Source organism: Lissotriton vulgaris, chromosome 4_1 (assembly GCF_964263255.1).
Source record: "Lissotriton vulgaris chromosome 4_1, aLisVul1.2, whole genome shotgun sequence".
Lineage (NCBI taxonomy): Eukaryota > Metazoa > Chordata > Amphibia > Caudata > Salamandridae > Lissotriton > Lissotriton vulgaris.
This window is the reverse complement of record NC_141691.1, coordinates 1,503,984,873-1,504,002,585: the sequence shown is the minus strand read 5'-3', so window position 1 is coordinate 1,504,002,585 and position 17,713 is coordinate 1,503,984,873. Positions and strand designations below refer to the sequence as shown.

Genomic DNA, 17,713 nt, shown 5'->3' with positions numbered 1-17,713 from the left:
CTTAAAAGAATGGGAGATGTGCCCACCACTGCCAGCCCCACCCCTGAGGTGGAGGAGGAGAAGTGAAGCACATCTTTCAGTCCCCGCAATCTTGAAAATGGGGTGACCCCCTCCAATCAGGGCTTGTTCTATCCCCTCTCCCACAGGAGGGTGGCATAATAGAGGGTGTAGTCACCCCATGTAAGATGCCCATTGGTCCTACCTGATACTCCCCTAAATAAAGTATTTAGGTGGCTCCCCCATACCTAAAAACCAAATCTGTGATGACCTAAGAAGCAAGAAGAAACCCTGCAGAGAAGACTGAAGATGATGACTGCCTTGGCCCCAGCCCTACCGGCCTGCCCACAGCTTCTGTGAACCTGCAACCTGTTTATCAGTCAGTGACCTCTGAAAACCCTAGGAGGACTGCTGCCTTCGAAAATCCAATCTCCCATGGACAATGAACTTGTCCAGAAGAAATGCACTCCAAGGACCCCGGATCCAGTCGGATTCGCAACTCTTGCCCACTATGCACCGGACACCCACGGCCCGAGTCTGAGGGGCTCACAATTGTAGTGAAGTCTCCCCTGCAATCCGGCACTCGAGTTCAACGTTGGCTGACGTCTCCCGATCTCCATGGCGGCGCCTGCAGTGTGAATCCAGAGGCTCCCCCAATCGCAACTGGCTCCAGTAAGAAGACTCAAATGTCAATAGGCACCCCTGCCCCTGAAGCCCCTTCTCTTTGGTGAGCTGAACTGAAGGTGCGTATGGCCCTCTACATCTCAACTTACCTCTGCTGTCGTTTGTTTCCCTCCTGCAACCTCCAGTGCCACGCCTGCAGCCTGTTTGCCTAATGAAGAGCCTCCATTAAAAAGTATTGTCCCCATGAGGTCAAAATTGCACCCTGCACCAGGCCGCCCCTGTGCCGCTGGTGGTGTATGTTTAGTGCTGCTTTGTAGCCCCCCCTTGTGCTTAACCTTACCCCCAGAGCTTGCAAGCTGTGTGGCTCCAGGCACCCCCAGTCTCCATTAAAAAGCTGAAATCCGACTTTGACCTCTGCCCTGTGCCACTGGTGGTGCAATGTTGGTACTCGCCTGACCCTTGCTTCTCGCTGACCTTTGGGACCGAAAACTGAATTTGTAAGTTTGATACTTACCTGTTTAACCACAATATTGTTTCCTCCATACGATAACATTGAACTATACTGAAAAGTTTAGAAGTTTCAATTTTCAAAGTGAAAAGTATTTCTATTTCAAAACTTACTTACCTTATTGCGAAGATCTTGGTCCTAAAGTACAAGCAAAGTAGCTCTCTTTCTGAATTGTGTGTCCATTATTGATCACTGTTGTGCAATAAATGTCCTACACTCCTCTGTGTTAAGCCTAAGGCTGCTTGCCCATACTACCACTAATAGAGCTCTTTGGGTTTTACATTGAGCCTTGTGCATTTTTGAGGAACCCCTGGAGTCTGAACATGATATAAACACCTGGTGGTGATATCATATACAGAGCCAGCATACAGTATTGGGCTATAAAGAAATCACCCATGCTTATATGAAATATAGGGAAAAACGGGAGGAAGAAAGTGGAAAATAAATTATGAAGGTTAAGGTTGAAATATTAATGTTTTCGATTGACATTTGTGACTATAGAACATAAAGAGGGGGTTATTTGTTCCACAGGCTACTGCACTGTTCATCTAACCTTCTGTGCTGCAAATGCAAATAAGGCCACTCCTAGTTAGTTCTAACCCTTTTAAGACTGGGCTTATGTGTAAACAGTTTAGATTTACAAAGGTTTTGATACTTTGAACTATGTATTATTCTAAATCAGCTGACTTCGATTAAAACTGATTGAAAAGAACCTGTAACAATGGTATTTTGCTGCAGTGCCTTACCTTGCCACCATTTATTTTCTCTTGCTAGGGAAAACATGCATATGTTGTCAGAAGAAAAGCAGAGGATAATGTTACTTGAAAAAGTGAGTAGTATCTCTTTTGTGCCTTTGAATCTCAAATTTGTCAAAATGTATTTAACGTGGGACAAATACTATGAACATTTCCTATATTGTTATTATCTTGATAAATGTCCTGCAGCATGCCATCACGCTTTAAAGACTGTGACCAAAATTGTAAACCTATAATAAATTGCCCATGTTTTTGTAAAACCTTCCTCATCACAACTGCCAGACCTCTTATAGAAGCACAGAATGTTAAATGTCTTGGCCCCACTTTTTTCTTTACCCAACGTAGCACAATGCAGTCACTAAAAATGCATTTTATGTTATTGGAGTGTATAGGAACTACAAGACAAGATTTTCACACAAGCTGTACAGGCAGAGATTCTTAATGCGTGATATTCCTGGCATCATATAATTTTCCATTTTCTCTGTGGTCATTTTGATGACTAAAAGTAAAATCGCGCTCATAATAATGAGTTTTTTAGGCACCTGTAACCTCATTATTTAAGTATATTCACAGGGTAACATTTTGAGAAATTGTATGAGCCTCTATGCATCTTTTTGATGGTCTTAAAAGTTTATACTTGATTTCATTCACCTTCTATATGGCACTTCCCAGCCTCTCTTCTAGATTTATGCACTCCCGCTTGCATCTGTTTTGCTACTGTGCTCCTCCCCTTGGTCCCAGGCACAGTCCCTTTCGTTGCCAGCTACCCTTTTGTGTACTGTTTTCTCTTCCTCTCATTAGCTAATCTTTAATATTTTTCCGGCATCCCTTTCAACCTCTTCCATGCATACCTTAATTCTCTGCTCTCAGTTCCTCTCAACTCAACATTTGTCCTTTGCATTTTAATGGCCTTTTGTTTGCCCTTTTCTCCTCTGAAATTCACTTTCCATCAAACTGGTTTGCAGTGACCACAAGGGAGGGTTTGCCCATTATCAGAATCTCATAACAGGGTTGTATTTAGGTAGAGATAGGCACTGTGGGATAGTTTACAGTTTCCAGGCAGGTCGCTCCCCACGCCGCGCAGCTCCACCTAACTGCGCCCGTGTCTCTGCCCAGCTGCTTCTGCTGAGGAAGTTGGAGGCCCGCCACCACCCGCAGGCTACCACCTGCGCCTCATCCCTGGTGGCCAGTGGTAGGCCTTAGGTTTGCTTTTTTGCCAGCTTCAATTGTGCTCTGTAACTGCAATCTTACACCTTGCTGTAACCATCATTTTGTTTCAGTGCCTGTTTTTCCTGCCTTTGCTTGTTTTACCTTCTCCCTGGGCGCGTACACCTCCTGTCCCCTCGCCGCTGCGTCCCCTGCGGCCCCGCCCCCGCTTAGGTTTGCTCTTCCCGCTTTTAATTGTACTCTGTGACTGTATTTTGGTATCTTGCTTGTGACTGTCATTTTGTTTTCAGTGCTTGTCTCCTGCCTTTGCCTGTGCTTGTGCTTGTTTTGCATTTCTCCTGTGCCTGTTTGACGCGGAGTCCCTGCGGCCCGCCCCCCCTGCTCCCATTCGTCCGTTCCCCCCTCTCAGCTGCTCCTCCCTCCCAACTCCCATTCTTATGGCAGCTGCTGCGCGGCAGTGAGAGCGACCCTTGACCCTGTTTCCAGGCAGGTCGCTCCCCACGCCGCGCAGCTCCACCTAACTGCGCCCGTGTCTCTGCTCAGCTGCTTCTGATGAGGAAGTTCAAGGCCTGCCACCACCCGCAGGCTACCACCTGCACCTCATCCCTGGTGGCCAGTGGTAGGCCTTATGTTTGCTTTTTTGCCAGCTTCAATTGTGCTCTGTAACTGCAATCTTACACCTTGCTTGTGACCGTCATTTTGCTTCAGTGCCTGTTTTTCCTGCTTTTGCCTGTGCTTGTCTTGCCTTCTGCCTGTGCCCGTCTACCTCCTGTCCCCTAGCCCTTGTGGCCCTGCCCCACCGCTTAGGTTTGCTCTTCCCGCTTTCAATTGTACTCTGTGACTGTATTTTGGTATCTCGCTTGTGACTGTCATTTTGTTTTCAGTGCTTGTCTTCTGCCTTTGCCCGTGCTTGTTTTGCCTTTCTCCTGTGCCAGTTCGTCGCTGCGTCCCTGCGGCCCCGCCCCCCCTGCTCCCATTCGTCCGTTGCCCCCTGCCAGCTTCTCCTCCCACCCATTCTTATGGTGGCTGCTGCGCGGCCACGCCAAAGGCGTGCATAAGGCAAGCCTGTCGGCACCCGTCCCCACCTGGACCGCGCCCAGCACCAGAACCCCTGGTCCCCGCGGTTACAACGACACCTGACTGAGCTACGATGCCAACACCCTCCACGCACTCAACACCGGCTGAGAACACACCTGCTACCGGGTCACCCCGAAGCGCACCCAAGGACCCTTCATCTGCTGGAGCTGCAGCTTCAGTAGCATCCGGCCAGCTAAACCGCCAACCAAGGAACCCAACTACCACAACTGCATCCTCCTCAACACCCGCTCCGCCTGCAAACAGGCTGTTGAACTCTGGGACCTTCTCGAGTCCACCACCCCGTACGTCGCCTTCCTTAAAGAGACCTGGTTGAACCCCGCCTCCGCACCCGACATCGCCATAGCCGTCCTGGAAGGCTACAAGATCACCTGCAGAGACAGTACCAACTGAGTAGGAGGAGGAATCGCCATCGTTCACAGGAACACTCTGAGTCTCGACCAACACCCACGACACCCTCAGCACTGCCAAACACATGCACTTCCAGATCCACACCGACCCCAACACCACCCTCAGAGGAACCCTCGTCTACAGACCCCGAACACAGTTCAGCGACTCCATCGCCGACTTAAACAGCACGCACGTCCTCGCCTCCACAGACTTCATCCTCCTAGGAGTCCTGAACTTCCACCTCGAGAACAACAATGACGCCAACTCCACCACCCTGATCGACAACCTTGCCAACCTCGGACTCAGACAGCTTGTGACAACACCCACCCACGCCGCCAGCCACACGCTCGACCCCATCTTCACCTCAAGCCCCCATGTCTCCTTCAGCCACACCACCGAACCCCATTGGAAGGACCACCAGTGCATCCACTTCACCTTCAGGAAGCCCACCGCGCACCACCGCACTCAACAGAGGCCTCGGCGCTGCTGGAGCAAAGTCACAGATGACCAGCTAACCGCCACCTTCACCCAGAACCCTCCCGCCGACTCCACCGATCCCGACACCGCCGCCTGCAACCTCAGATAAATGGATCGACAACTGCGCCAACACCCTCGCCTTGCTCAAGTCACCCTCCAACTGCCATACCAGCAAGAAAGCCATCTGGTTCACCGAAGACCTCCAGGCCTTCAAACGAACATGCCAACAATTGGGGAAGAACTGGCTCCACGAACGATCACCGGCCAGCTACACAGCCCACAAGAACGCCACCCGCAGACACCATCAACTCATCAGAGCAGCCAAGAGGGCCTCCTTCAAGGACCGCCTAGATAACAACGCACACAACAGCATAGAGCTCTTCAACATCGTGAAGGAACTCTTCCACCCCAGCTCCAACACCAATGACATCCCGCCTTCACAAGACCTGTGCGACTCACTGGCCAGCTTTTTCCGCTGCAAGATCGCCGACATCTACGACAGCTTCATTGCCACGATCACCCCGACAATCACCACCACTACGACCACCACCCGCACCAACCGCCTGCTCGCCTGGACCAGCGTCAACGACGAGGACACCAGCAAGATCATGAACACCATCCACTCTGCATCACCGTTAGACCCATGCCCTCACCACATCTTCAACAAAGCCAGCACAGCCATCGCACCCCATCTCCGGAGAGTAATCAACATCTCCTTAGAGACAGCAACCTTCCCGGAGAGCTGGAAGTACGCAGAGATCAACGCCTTACTCAAGAAACCCAAGGCGGACCCCAAGTAGCGGTGGGCGGAATTTGCGTAATCGCGTTAGGTACATCTCCGCGAAAAGGTAAAAAATCTCCGCAAACACGCAAAAATTCCGCGAACACGCAGAATTGCTTGTTCGCAATGGTTTTTCCCAGTTCGCAATGGCTGTTTGCGTGTTCGGGGGCGAATATCTCACAAACACGCTTTTTAAGAACGCGAACAAGCAAAAAATTTCGCAACGTTGCAGAATGCTGAATTTTTGACAATTTTGCGTTCTCCGCGGAACGCAAAATTACCCAAATTCCGCTAGCAGAACGGAATTTACCACCCAGGCCTAACCCCAAGGACCTTGACAATGGAGAAACAGCGGCCCTCATCCTCCTGGACCTGTCAGCCGCCTTTGTCACGGTCTGCCACAACACACTACAAACACACTTACACAATGCTGGAATCCAAGAGAAGGCCCCTGGACTGGACCACATCGTTCCTCTCTGGCAGAACTCAGAGCGTCTGCCTCCCCCCCCCCCCTTCCGCTCTAAGGCCACTGAGATCATCTGCGTCCTACCCCAGGGCTCACCCCTCAGCCTGACGCTGTTCAACATCTACATGGCACCCCTCGCACACGTCCCCCGACAGCACGATCTCAACATCATCCTACGCCGACGAAACCCAGCTGATCATCTCACTCACTAAAGACCCCCACACCACCAAAACCAACCTCCACGAAGGAATGATGGACTTCGCTGAATAGATGAAGAACAGCCGACTGAAGCTGATCTCAGACAAGACGGAGGTCCTCATCCTCGACCCCACCCCCTCAGCCTGGGAAGACTCCTGGTGGCCGACAACACTGGGAACGGCACCGACACCCACCAACAACGCACGCAACCTAGGGGGCATCCTCGATACCACCCTCTCCATGACTAAGCAGGTCAACGCCGTCTCCTCATCCTGCTTCAACACCCTCCGAATGCTCCGCAGGATCTTCAAGTGGATCCCCTCCGAAATGAGAAAAACAGTCACCCAAGCCCTCTTCAACAGCAGGCTGGACTTCGGAAACGCCCTCTACGCAGGAACGTCAGCCAAGCTCCTGAGATAGGTGCAACGCATCCAGAACGCCTTGGCGCGCCTGATCCTCTACATCCCCCACCGCAGCCACATCACACCCCACCTGAGAGACCTGCACTGGCTCCCCATCAACAAGAGGGTAACCTTCAAGCTCCTCCTCCACACGACAAAGCTCTCCACAACACCGGCCCAGGATACCTCAACAGACGACTGAGTTTCTACACCCCCACCCTCCAGCTCCAGTCCGCCCGGCCACAATCCCTCGCATCCGAAGAACGGCTGCCGGTAGCAGATCCTTCTCCCACCTCGCCGCCAAGACCTGGAACACCCTCCTCACCAACCTATGGCAGATCGAAGACCTACTGGCCTTCAGAAGACTCCTCAAGACCTGGCTCTTCGATCAGTAGCAGCACCCCAACCTCCCACCCCCAAGCGCCTAGAGACCCTAACGGGTAGGTAGTACGCTTTATAAGTGTCTTGATTGATTGATTGATTGAATGTGCTGCAAACATAGGTAGGGCCACCCCTGGAAACATTTACGCCATTGGTAAAGGAGTGGCTAGGAGTTTTCCCCATGCACACAATGGCGCTGGGCATAAAAGGGGAATCCCCAGTACCCCTCTCAAAACTCTCTTGGTCTTGTGAATATCAAAGAAGGACTGCATTGCTGTCTGAGTCCTGAAGGATGACTGGACCCGCTTGCCTTGAACACAGGACCCCATAAGTGACTTCAAGATGCAGTTAGTTATCCTCTTGTTTGAGCTACATGGACACAAGCTTTCAGAGGCCTTTTTTTGCTACTGCCCAGTTGATCTGTTCCAACTGGATTTGCCCTAGACCCTGATGCTGGCTTTTGCGGTAGTGAGTCTTGACACCCACCCAAAAATGCTGTCCCCAAGATCCTGAACTCATGGCTGGTATCAAAGTATATGCCTCCTTAGGTTTCCTGAAACCTGGGACTTTAGAACATTTTGTGGAAAGATGAGAAAGCAGGATCAACCTGCCAAGCCTATCCGACTAAGGTGTATCGCTGCTGGGCCAATGAATTAGGTTGTTCCCACTATGTTGTTCTATGCAGGACTAAATCCGATCCAGGGACTTCGCAGAGAAGGTATACTGGCTTGTGTTAGCCTCTTTGGCTACAACCTGCAGCCTTGTCCTGCTGGAAGATTTTGAGCTCCAAAAAGTGACTAAGTCTGAAGGTAGAATTCTACACCAGATGAAGGTGCATAGAGTATCCGGCTGGCAAGTGACCTTCTCTGGGTTAAAAATTCAAAATATTAATTTAGCTTGCTTGGAGCTTTGCATGAATCCATGAAAGCATAGAATTAAAAATCCAATGTCACATTTCATTTAAAACTTCTCTCCATAAATACTATAATTTGATAAAAGAATCTAATAGAGACTACGAGCCGCAGATTCCTTAACGTAGAATTATCCCCAGGGGTGAGACTGGATCAGGCAAATTTTGCCACAGCATCTCTGCGTGCTGGGGGCGTTACCACGTGAATCTGCCCTGACATCGTCCGCGGGCGTGACGTCAGCGAGGTCACATAAGCTCCACCCCCGCGCGCTGACGTCAGTTTCCTTCTTTTTCGGATCGTGTCCCTGACCTGTTTTCAGGCTTTCTTTTCACGCTTTTGTGATGGGGGAACAGTGTGCAAATGCCTTCGGGCTTCAAGACTTGTACTTCTTGTACGCACCAGATGTCGGCAACGGACCCACACCCGATTTGTATGTGGTGTTTGTGCAAGCACCATGATTCTACGGACTGCGACGCTTGCCAGCATCTGAAGCCGAAGTCTCGGCGGGTGCGCCGAATGAAACTACTTTCTTCACGCTTCTCCAGATCGGTCTCGTCACCGCGTCCGTCCCCTACGGAAGGGTCCAGAAACCTCCGGCGTCGCTCGCCCACCGGTAAGTCTTACAGCTTGTCCCCGAGGCCTGGTCCCCGTTTTGCAGAGGGCGCGGGTTCTCCTCGGGACATGCGGCCTCGCTCGTCGCCACCCTACCTGCCGTTTCCTGGCGTCGGGGCAACTAGGGCCCAAATGGAGGCCTACACTATGGCTCTGCAGGCTTCTTTGGCCCCTCCTCCTCTTCCTGAGACGTCTGTGGATCCCTTGCCAAGTGCGGGGCCTTCTGCGGAGTCGGCAGCGGCTTCGACACTGGCGCCAACGAGTTCGGATTTAGGTTTTGGGGGTGTGGTGTCGTCGAGGTGCGGCCTTACGGTGTTCCCCTCTTCGGCCCACAGCGTCTCTGCCTCGCCGCAAACCCCGAGGGGGTCACTGTGGTGTTGTAGGAGGTCGCCGGGACTCACGGTTCGTCCCCGAGTCCCACTCTGTCCTCTGGGCAGGCAGCTGCCTTGCTGAAGGCGGAGCCGACGCCGTTCCAGCGCCGACGGCTGTTGGCCCAGGCGGCATCGCAGGTGGTGGCTAGGGGCCTGGGTGCCTCCCTGCGTCCCTCTTTGCCCTCTACGCAGGTGGCTGCCTCGTCGGAGGTCGGGTCAGCGCCTTTTCAGCGCTGTTCCTTAGCCGGCCGAATCCGACCCGCCCCATTCTCCTAGGACACTTGTGGTGGTGGAGGTCAACTCAGCTCCCCCAATGCCCGCTCCTGCACTGGTCGATGTCGCACCGGCGCCTGTGGGGAACTTCATGACGCCGTGCCGGCGTCGGGTCATCGACTCGTCTCTGGAGGTCCCCTCTTCTCCGGAGGTTTGTCATCTTCTTGTCTCCTCTGCTCCGGAGAGGGGAAGCCGCATCGTTGCTTTTTCCCCTGCCTCTTCCAGGAGGGCTCTTCGCCGTCCCCGCTGCCACAGCCCCTGGACACTCTTTTCCAAAACTCGCTGTTGGTTGCTCCGCAGGCTTCTCCACCTTCCCCAGAGGCCCTTCACTCGTCCATGAATCTTCCAACTTTCAGGGTCTGGCCGTTTATTCCTCCAGCTGGACTCGGGGATGGCCGGCCTAGTTTACAGCCGTTGCCCACGGAGAAATTGCTCTCTCCCCCTCGACGCCCTATGGAGGCGAGTGCAGCTTTTGTCCGGGCCATTTCGACAGCCACTGGTATTTTGCAGATGCGCAACTCCATCAACCCATTCCCTACGGACCATTTATTAGTTTCTCCACCAGGGCTCTGGTGGACGGGAGCTGCTGCTTCCGTTCGAAGCTTCGCTCCGCAATTCTCTTCTGGGGGTCTGGAGGCCTCCTGCCACGAATGATCCGGTGCCTCAGCTGCTCTTGCACCGTCACCGTCCTGCTCCGCACAACCCACTCTGCCTTTCTTTCCAACCTCCAACCCAGGGCCCTCTTCTGCAGACTGCTTTTCCTTCCTTCCCTTTGCTGTTGTTTCCTCCGTCACGGGAGGTCCGGTGGTTGGATTTCTGGGGGCATAACATCCTTGCTTCCTTTAGTGCTGCTTTGCGAGCGCTCAACACGCTTTGTGCATTGGCCAGGGCTACCTCCAGCTTGTGGGATTCATTGGAGTCCCTTCTGTCTTGTGTCTCCCACGATGGTGTCCGTGCTGATCTGCAGCACCATGTGTTGGATGGCCGGGAGTTGGCAACGTTTATTCTCCGTTCGACCTTGGATGTTTCTGATGCTCTTGGCCGCGCTATGGCAAGTTCTGTGGCTCTCCGCCGCCATGCTTGGCAGCGGGATGGCATTTTTCCAGAGAATATTAGAGAGCGTCTGGTTGACCCTCCTTTTGATGGGGTTCTTTTGTTTAACAACCACGCGGACTCTGCCATTCAGCGACTCCTTGCAGGGCTCCGTCCTCCTCCCCCTCAATAAGCTTGGCTTGTCGATCCTCCAGTGCTTTGTGGGAGGCCTTATTTCACCTTTTTTCTGGGGTTTAGTGTTTCGGTTGGCCCATCTGTAGTTTTTATGTGGTTTGACGTGCCTTCTGGGTCCTTAGGTTGGCCCCTCTGTACTGTTGGCTGCTGGTACAGCCCCTTTGGCTTTTGTGGTTATTGGCTGTTAGTAAAACCACGTAGGTCCTCAGATTGGGCCATCTGTGTATTTTTGGCTGATCGGTAAGCCGTCTGTGGTCCTACCCGCAGGTCCTTTATGTTCTTGTCCTCTGCTGCGGGATTTTTTCCCTAAGAGGTGTTCCCATGTTTTTTTGGGACGTGTCCTACTCTACGTGAAATAATTGTAGCTATTGTATGGCTCTCTTCGAAGCTGGGAGGGCGTGGACTCTCTCTCTCTCTCTCTCTCTCTCTCTCTCTCTCTCTCTCTCTTGTCTTGTCTTGTCTTGTCTTGTCTTGTCTAAGCATAGCTTTTGCTGCTCCAAGTTACTGTCATTCTCAGTATCCGCTATGTCGTAGACCGGTTTTGGCATACTGTTTATGGCGTCGTTTTGTGGTGTTTCCGCCTTCTTGTCCCGCGTTTTCGGCCTGGTCCTCTGTCTGGGGTTCCAGGGGACTAGGATTCTCCTAGTTTTTTCCTTTGCTCTGGTTGACGGCTTAGGTCCGTCCTACGTACTTCCCTCTTTCTCTTCTGGCTGGTCCCACTTCTTTTCTTGGGTTGGTTTATGTTTCTGGAACAGTCCTTCTTGAGGTTTGTTCTTAAGCTCCCTGGCCTTTACCTTTGTCTTGCGCTTGTTTTGTTCTGGGTTCACTGCTCCATGGTATTTGACATCTGCCGGCTGCGCACGCCTGCTCTTTATGGTCCACCGCCGTGGACCTTGGCATGTACTCTTCTGCTCCTGCCTCTTGTTGTGCTGGAGCTTTGCGCGACTGTGTCTTTCTTCTCACGCCTGCGCTTCTTGGCTGTGGAGCCTTTCCTGCCTTGTCCGCTGCATCGAGGCTGATGCCTGTTCAAATGTCCTCTTCGCTGTGTGTGTGTGTTCTCCTGCAGCGAGCTCTGCCTCAGTTTCTAGCTCTTTTCCTTGGAGTTTGGGGTGGTTCTTTTCTTCCTTGGTACTTATCTGGCACGGTCTATCCCTCCGGAGTTTTCTGGCGGATGTCTCTTGTACCTTGTATGGGCTTGGGGTATCTTGGCCTTCTCTTGGCCTTGTTCTTACTTACTACTGCTTGGTGGGGGCTGGGCCGGTTTCGTCACTCAGGTCAAGTATGGTTCCATATAATTTGTCTATTCAGCACAGAAAAGGGGTGAGGGTCATATAGGTTTAGACTTAACCACCCCTGACCCCCAGAAATCTCAAATGTACACACACAAAGGGGGTGTATAGAGTTGACCACACAAGCAAAACACAAAAACATAAATACCCCAATCAGGCAAATCGCTCTGTTTGGAAAAACTGCCCTCATTCACATACCGAAGTACGTGACATGCTTCATCATTGGGCCTGCTTACAATACGCCCTGGTGTACCCACACTCTAGCCGGAGCATAAGGGAGGGGAAAAAATAATAAATTCCACTTAACAGGACGTACAACCAGGGTATTTATGTTTTTGTGTTTTGCTTGTGTGGTCTACTCTATACACCCCCTTTGTGTGTCCATATAATTTGTCCTCATGACACATCCCCTGCTGGCGCCCTGTGTTTCTCCCTAACTGGGGAGGTTAGGGTATATTTTTTACGTTAAGGAATCTGTGGCTAGTAGTCTCTATCAGATATACAAGTTACTTACCTTTGGTAATTATGTACCTGGTAGAAATGATTCTAGCTGCAGATTCCTCCACGACCCGCCCTTCCTCCCCGTTCTGCGAGGACCTTCATCTTGGTTTTCTGCACTCGCCCCCCTCCGGGTGGCTTGTCTTCTGCGAGTGTCCTCTTCACTCACTCTCTTGTTTAATGCTTCGTTCTGTTTTATTGTTCCACCCCTTCCTTGCTGGTACTTGGATGGCTTATTCATGTGTACTTCTACATCCCTACACCCTGGATTTTTACAGTGTGAGGGCCTCCTCTTTCCCTTTTTCCTTTTTAATTGCTTGGGGTTTCTGACTCCTGCAGTCCTCTGAGTTGGTGTCTCTTGGCTGTACCTCAGCCTTTAGCTCCTTCCAGGGGATACAACCCTCCTTGATGGTTTTATCTTGGGGTAAATTGCTGTTACTTATCTGTCCGGACTCTTTGCCCCTTCGCTGTTGTGGATTGGGGTTGTAGATTTTCACATGTTTTTCTGCCTCCAGGGAGGATGTTACCTTGGCTTTTCAAGGTTGCTTCTCAGAGTGGTGCTCTGCTTTTTCCCTGCTATGGCTTTCAGTGCCTTAGGTCCTGGCCCTTTTTTCCACTGATGCTGTTCCTCACCTTTCGTTTCCTCTCTTTTCGGTTGTTCTGCTTTTCGCACACTGTTCCCATGCTCTCACAGTTTGGTTTGTGATGGCTCTGCGTTGTAATGCGGAAAGTTCTCCGAAGCAAACTGACGTGGGGCTTATGTGACCTCGCTGACGTCATGCCCGCGGACGACATCAGGGTGGAGTCACGTGGTACCGCCCCCGCCGCGCAGAGATCCTGTGGCAACATTTTCGGGATCCAGTCTCACGCCTGGGAATAATTCTACCTTAAGGAATCTGTGGCTAGAATCGTCTCTACCAGATACATTGTTACTGAAGTTAAGTAACTTCAGTTGATGTCTTGAGCATTTTATGCTAAGGTTTCTACATTACATTCTTGACTGCAAGTTGTAAAACAAAGTATTTTAGAATTCCAAATAGACTTCCACTCAGATCTCTAGCTTAAATAGTTTTATGCTCACATGAGGAAAACCTGTTAATTTCTCTTTCTGAATGCCAAGCATTTCCTTAAAAAGCTAAGAGCTGTCTAACAAACATCTTCGTCCTTCAGGCTCTGTAAATAGCATAGGCCTTCCTGATGAGCTCTAACATTACATTTCTGTAATATATGTATTCAAAACCCTTGCCTTCGGGCCGCATATAAAAAGCTAAACAGGAAAAAGTGCCATGTATATTGTGCAGATAGTCACACCTACACAATGGGACGTTGCTGGACCAACAATATTAAATGGGAAAGGCTACTACAAAATGGATCGTACAAAATCTAAAATGGGAGAGGTACCACCAGTAGAGAGGGTTTGTCACTCAGGTCAAGTATGGTTCCATATAATTTGCTCTCACCAGTGGGACATATCTTACCAGCACTGGCATGCTTTGTGCTTTCCTTAGCCTATTATTAGAGCAGTAACTGATCTTTCGTATTTACAGTATTTACAGTAATGGTGGTCAGATTTTCATACAGTTCTTTCAGGCCTTGCGATTCAAAAGACTTCTTTAAATAGAACATCCAGTGAATCTCAACTGACCTTGTTAAGCCTAGACAATCAGATAGGCATGCGCAAACTAAAGAGGCCTCAGGATTAGAGCATACCTTGACCGATAACATTAAAGATGCAAGTCTTAGAGAGTCCGCCAAATACGGAAGGTCAATTTCTTCTTGCTTTAATATGGCACTTTCCCGGTTTGCACTTTTTGTATTGCTTCCTCCACTTCTTTAACATCAATATGGAAAGATTCAGGCACAATTTTAGGTCTATGCTGTACTATACAAGTATTTAGGGGGACACTGGCTAAGGAAAAGGCATCTAGTTAGAAAATAGCTGTAAAATACGCCAGCAATGTATCTGTAGGGATCGCTATCTCTATTTTGGGAGCACTAGAATCTCCTAAAAATGTACTATTTTTCAATGAGCTTGCTTTCTGTAGGTCATTACATGCTTGCGTCCTAATCTGTATTTTCCTCTCATCTGGCCCTTGGTTGTATTGCTGTCTGACTAGTTTGATTTGTGCTACTGGTCGAGGAGAGGTTTGCAGAAGGGTATTGCACCACCAGAATAGAGTTTTTTCCCTTTGGGATACTTTCTCTGTAAGATTCCCAGATATGGCACTACGTATTTTTTCAAAACCTACTTGTAATTCATAGCCTATGGATTCTACTGCAAGACAGATGGAGATGAGGTGTAAGTACTTAGGGATTACATTTCCACATTTAGCTTTTAATCCCCTTCTGCTAGCTACTATCTCGCCTCTTTGCTTATCAAAATGTATAAGTTTTACCTCAATATTCACAGATAGAATTTACGGATTATGATCACTCGGCAGTTTGGTTGGACAGTGAAATCCTGGGAGTGGGGCCAGCTCATGAGACATTAAGATATAATCAATAGTGCTTCCGGCATTGCATCCTGTAAAAGTAGGGAGTAGAATTTCCTCACTTACATTTTTTACCAGAGCACTCGCTGGGACTGAGAAAAGACTTAAAAGAAGTCTATTTCGGGCATCACTGTACAAAGTATGTGAGAAGGGAGTAAGATTTTCCTCCTCAGGGTTTGAGACCACAAACCTGTTTTGCATTTAACTTACACTGCTTTTTTTCGAAATAACCTGCACATAGTTTTGCGCTTTATCTTCTAAAAGAAAGATGTCAGAAAATGTTCAAAGGAGTCAATAACTTTGAGGTTAAAATCCTTAAAATTGTTATCATAAAATGAACCCCATAAGGTCAAAATCCCTCAAACCAAACAGTAAAATGACTTAGAAAAATGTGGAGGACCAAATCTTTAGACAATTTTGAGACAGGGATCAAGACTGATAACAATGTTGCTAAACCCCCCTTTGCCTTGGCTGCTGGGGAAGGGCATGCAGGCTCACAAAAACATGATACCCATTTTTATAAACCTCCTTTGTGTCCAGATTCCTTGCAGACAAATAATATGTCAGTTTTTTAAGCTTTTCCATGTAGGGTTGTTTAACTCGGTACGTAGCACAGCAGTGTTCCAAGAAAACATGTTACAACCCACTCATGTTGAGGACTCTGACAGGCCGCGTTGTATTTCCCCTGTAGTTTGACTGGAAGGGGCTTTGATAGAGGCTGAAATAATTCACTCTATTTGGTCCAGGTGGGCAGTACGCTTGAATCTGTTTGAGGTTGGCACCGCAAAAGTGGTAAGATGCACAGAGGGGTAGAATGGTGGGGTGCACTGGTCTGCCCTTAGAAAAAGCCTACGGGCAAAGCTCCAATCTTGCTTTGTAAGTGTCTCGGCTGTTAAAGTCTGTCTTACCAGGTCCTCACTTCTAAAATTTACCACAACACAGTCAAAAGCTTCACTTCTTGGAATAGTCCCTACCCAGTCCACCCTCGCACATGTCCACCCTCTGCACATGATTAAAATGATCATGCTCTGGTTGCTTGAATTTTGTTTAGCCAATGCACCACTTTATTCTTCGGTCGTTCATGGTCTTTACTTAAGCTATTTTTATGAATGGAACACCTTTCAAGATCACAACCTATTGATTGCCTTGTGGGGGTAGCTGAAGGATATTTTTACCACTGTTTCCCTTGTTGCATTAGCTGACGGACCCTTGATTGCGCCAGGTCAATGGCTTCACCTAGACTTTGTCCAGAGGCTATTCTGCGACATGTAAGACTCTTCGGACACAGCCTGCAGAGGATTTTTGACTTCCATCCCAGAGACTAAGTCCAAAGGTAAAACTTTTTCACTGGGACAAACCTGGTCTCCGTATCTGACCTGCAGTCAACCGTAGCTTTTGACTTTTTCCTGGTCTGTCACGACCATATAACCGCAGTTGGTGCTTAACACTTTTTGATGTTGTTTTGAAAAAAAATATATACTTCCAATACTACTGAGTAGATTTTTGTCTTTTTTATCAAAATGTTCTTTATTTTTCTTTTGGTGTGCTTTCACCTTATTCCATTTTAGTGTTGCATAAATACTTTACACATTGTCTCTAATGTAAGCCTGACTGTTGGATGACAAGCTACCAGAGGATTAAACACGGTTTTAATTATTTACTTTTGTGGTTCACCCTGCTAGGGGGTGTGATATTTTTAAAGAAGGGTTCCCACCCCTTTAAATAATACCCTATTTTCTCACTTGAATCCTCTGCATCATATGAATATGGGATTTTGGCCCAGTTACTGACAACAACAGTGAGTACAGCACGGAGACTGTTGTCTGCAGATATTCTGCGGCTAACTAAGGTGGGGCCACGTTCAATGGCCAATTGTAAAGGTGTGGAATACATGTATCCCCAGACCTGTGAAGCTCACCATTACCTATGTAAATTCCTAGGGACCAAAGTGAGGCTAAAGGGAAGGATGGTGATCTGAAAGTGTTCCCACCCCACAACAAAAACACACAAAAATCACCACAATCCCATGCCATCCATGCCCTCCATGATGTTTACATTAAAGAGACCCCACAGAAAGACTCAGTCCATGCACCACTGAGTACCCCTGGGCAAAAAGCCACAACAATAGCCCAAAAATCGAAAATCACACAAAAATCACCACAATCCAATGCCATCCATGCCCTCAATCATGTTCAAATTCAAGACACCCCACAGAAAGACTAGGCCCATGCACCACTGAGTACCCCTGGGCATAATGGATAAAAGCATTGCAGACTGGGTGCAGGCCTATGGCACAACAAAGCACACTGCCTGGCTTCAAAATGGCCCCTAGACCCCCACCACATGGCCAGGAAATGTCTGCGGAATTTTAGGATGGGTACATAAAAGTATGCATCCTGTAAGCCCAAGGACACCATCCATTCATCAGGAGCTATAGCTGAAGTTCCAAATTGGCCTCAGCCCGTCATCTGTCTTGGGGACCCGGAAGGAAGGGGCAGGAGTAGCATCCCTTGCCTGTCTCTATTTCGTATTTGACGAACAATGCTTGAAAATCTTTAGAAGTATGAAGACATAATCTGCCAAAGTCTGAGTGAAAACATTAGTAATAGGAGGAGCGTAGGCAGAAAACATAGAGTGTAACCATGTATTTATTTATTTATATGTTTATAGCGCTTGAATCGATTCCCGGAGGAGTATCTCTGCGCTTGAGCGGGCTCTGAGGAAAGTTAGGACACTAGCAAAGTCAATAAGTAAGAAACAAGAAAGTCTTTAACAGTTGTCTAAATGTCATGTGTTCTGG

The 17,713-nt window shown here is 49.2% G+C and overlaps 1 protein-coding gene across 7 annotated transcripts in view; it reads left to right on the top strand.

The window, feature by feature from the left end:
- RB1CC1 (RB1 inducible coiled-coil 1) overlaps positions 1 to 17,713 on the top strand; it is a 544,646-nt gene that overhangs the window by 407,532 nt on the left and 119,401 nt on the right. For all 7 annotated transcript variants that reach the window (XM_086965748.1, XM_086965743.1, XM_086965750.1 and 4 more), the window contains one exon: positions 1,904 to 1,958. In XM_086965748.1, the coding sequence (XP_086821874.1) occupies positions 1,904 to 1,958 (55 nt within the window). The remainder of the gene's footprint in view (positions 1 to 1,903; positions 1,959 to 17,713) is intronic.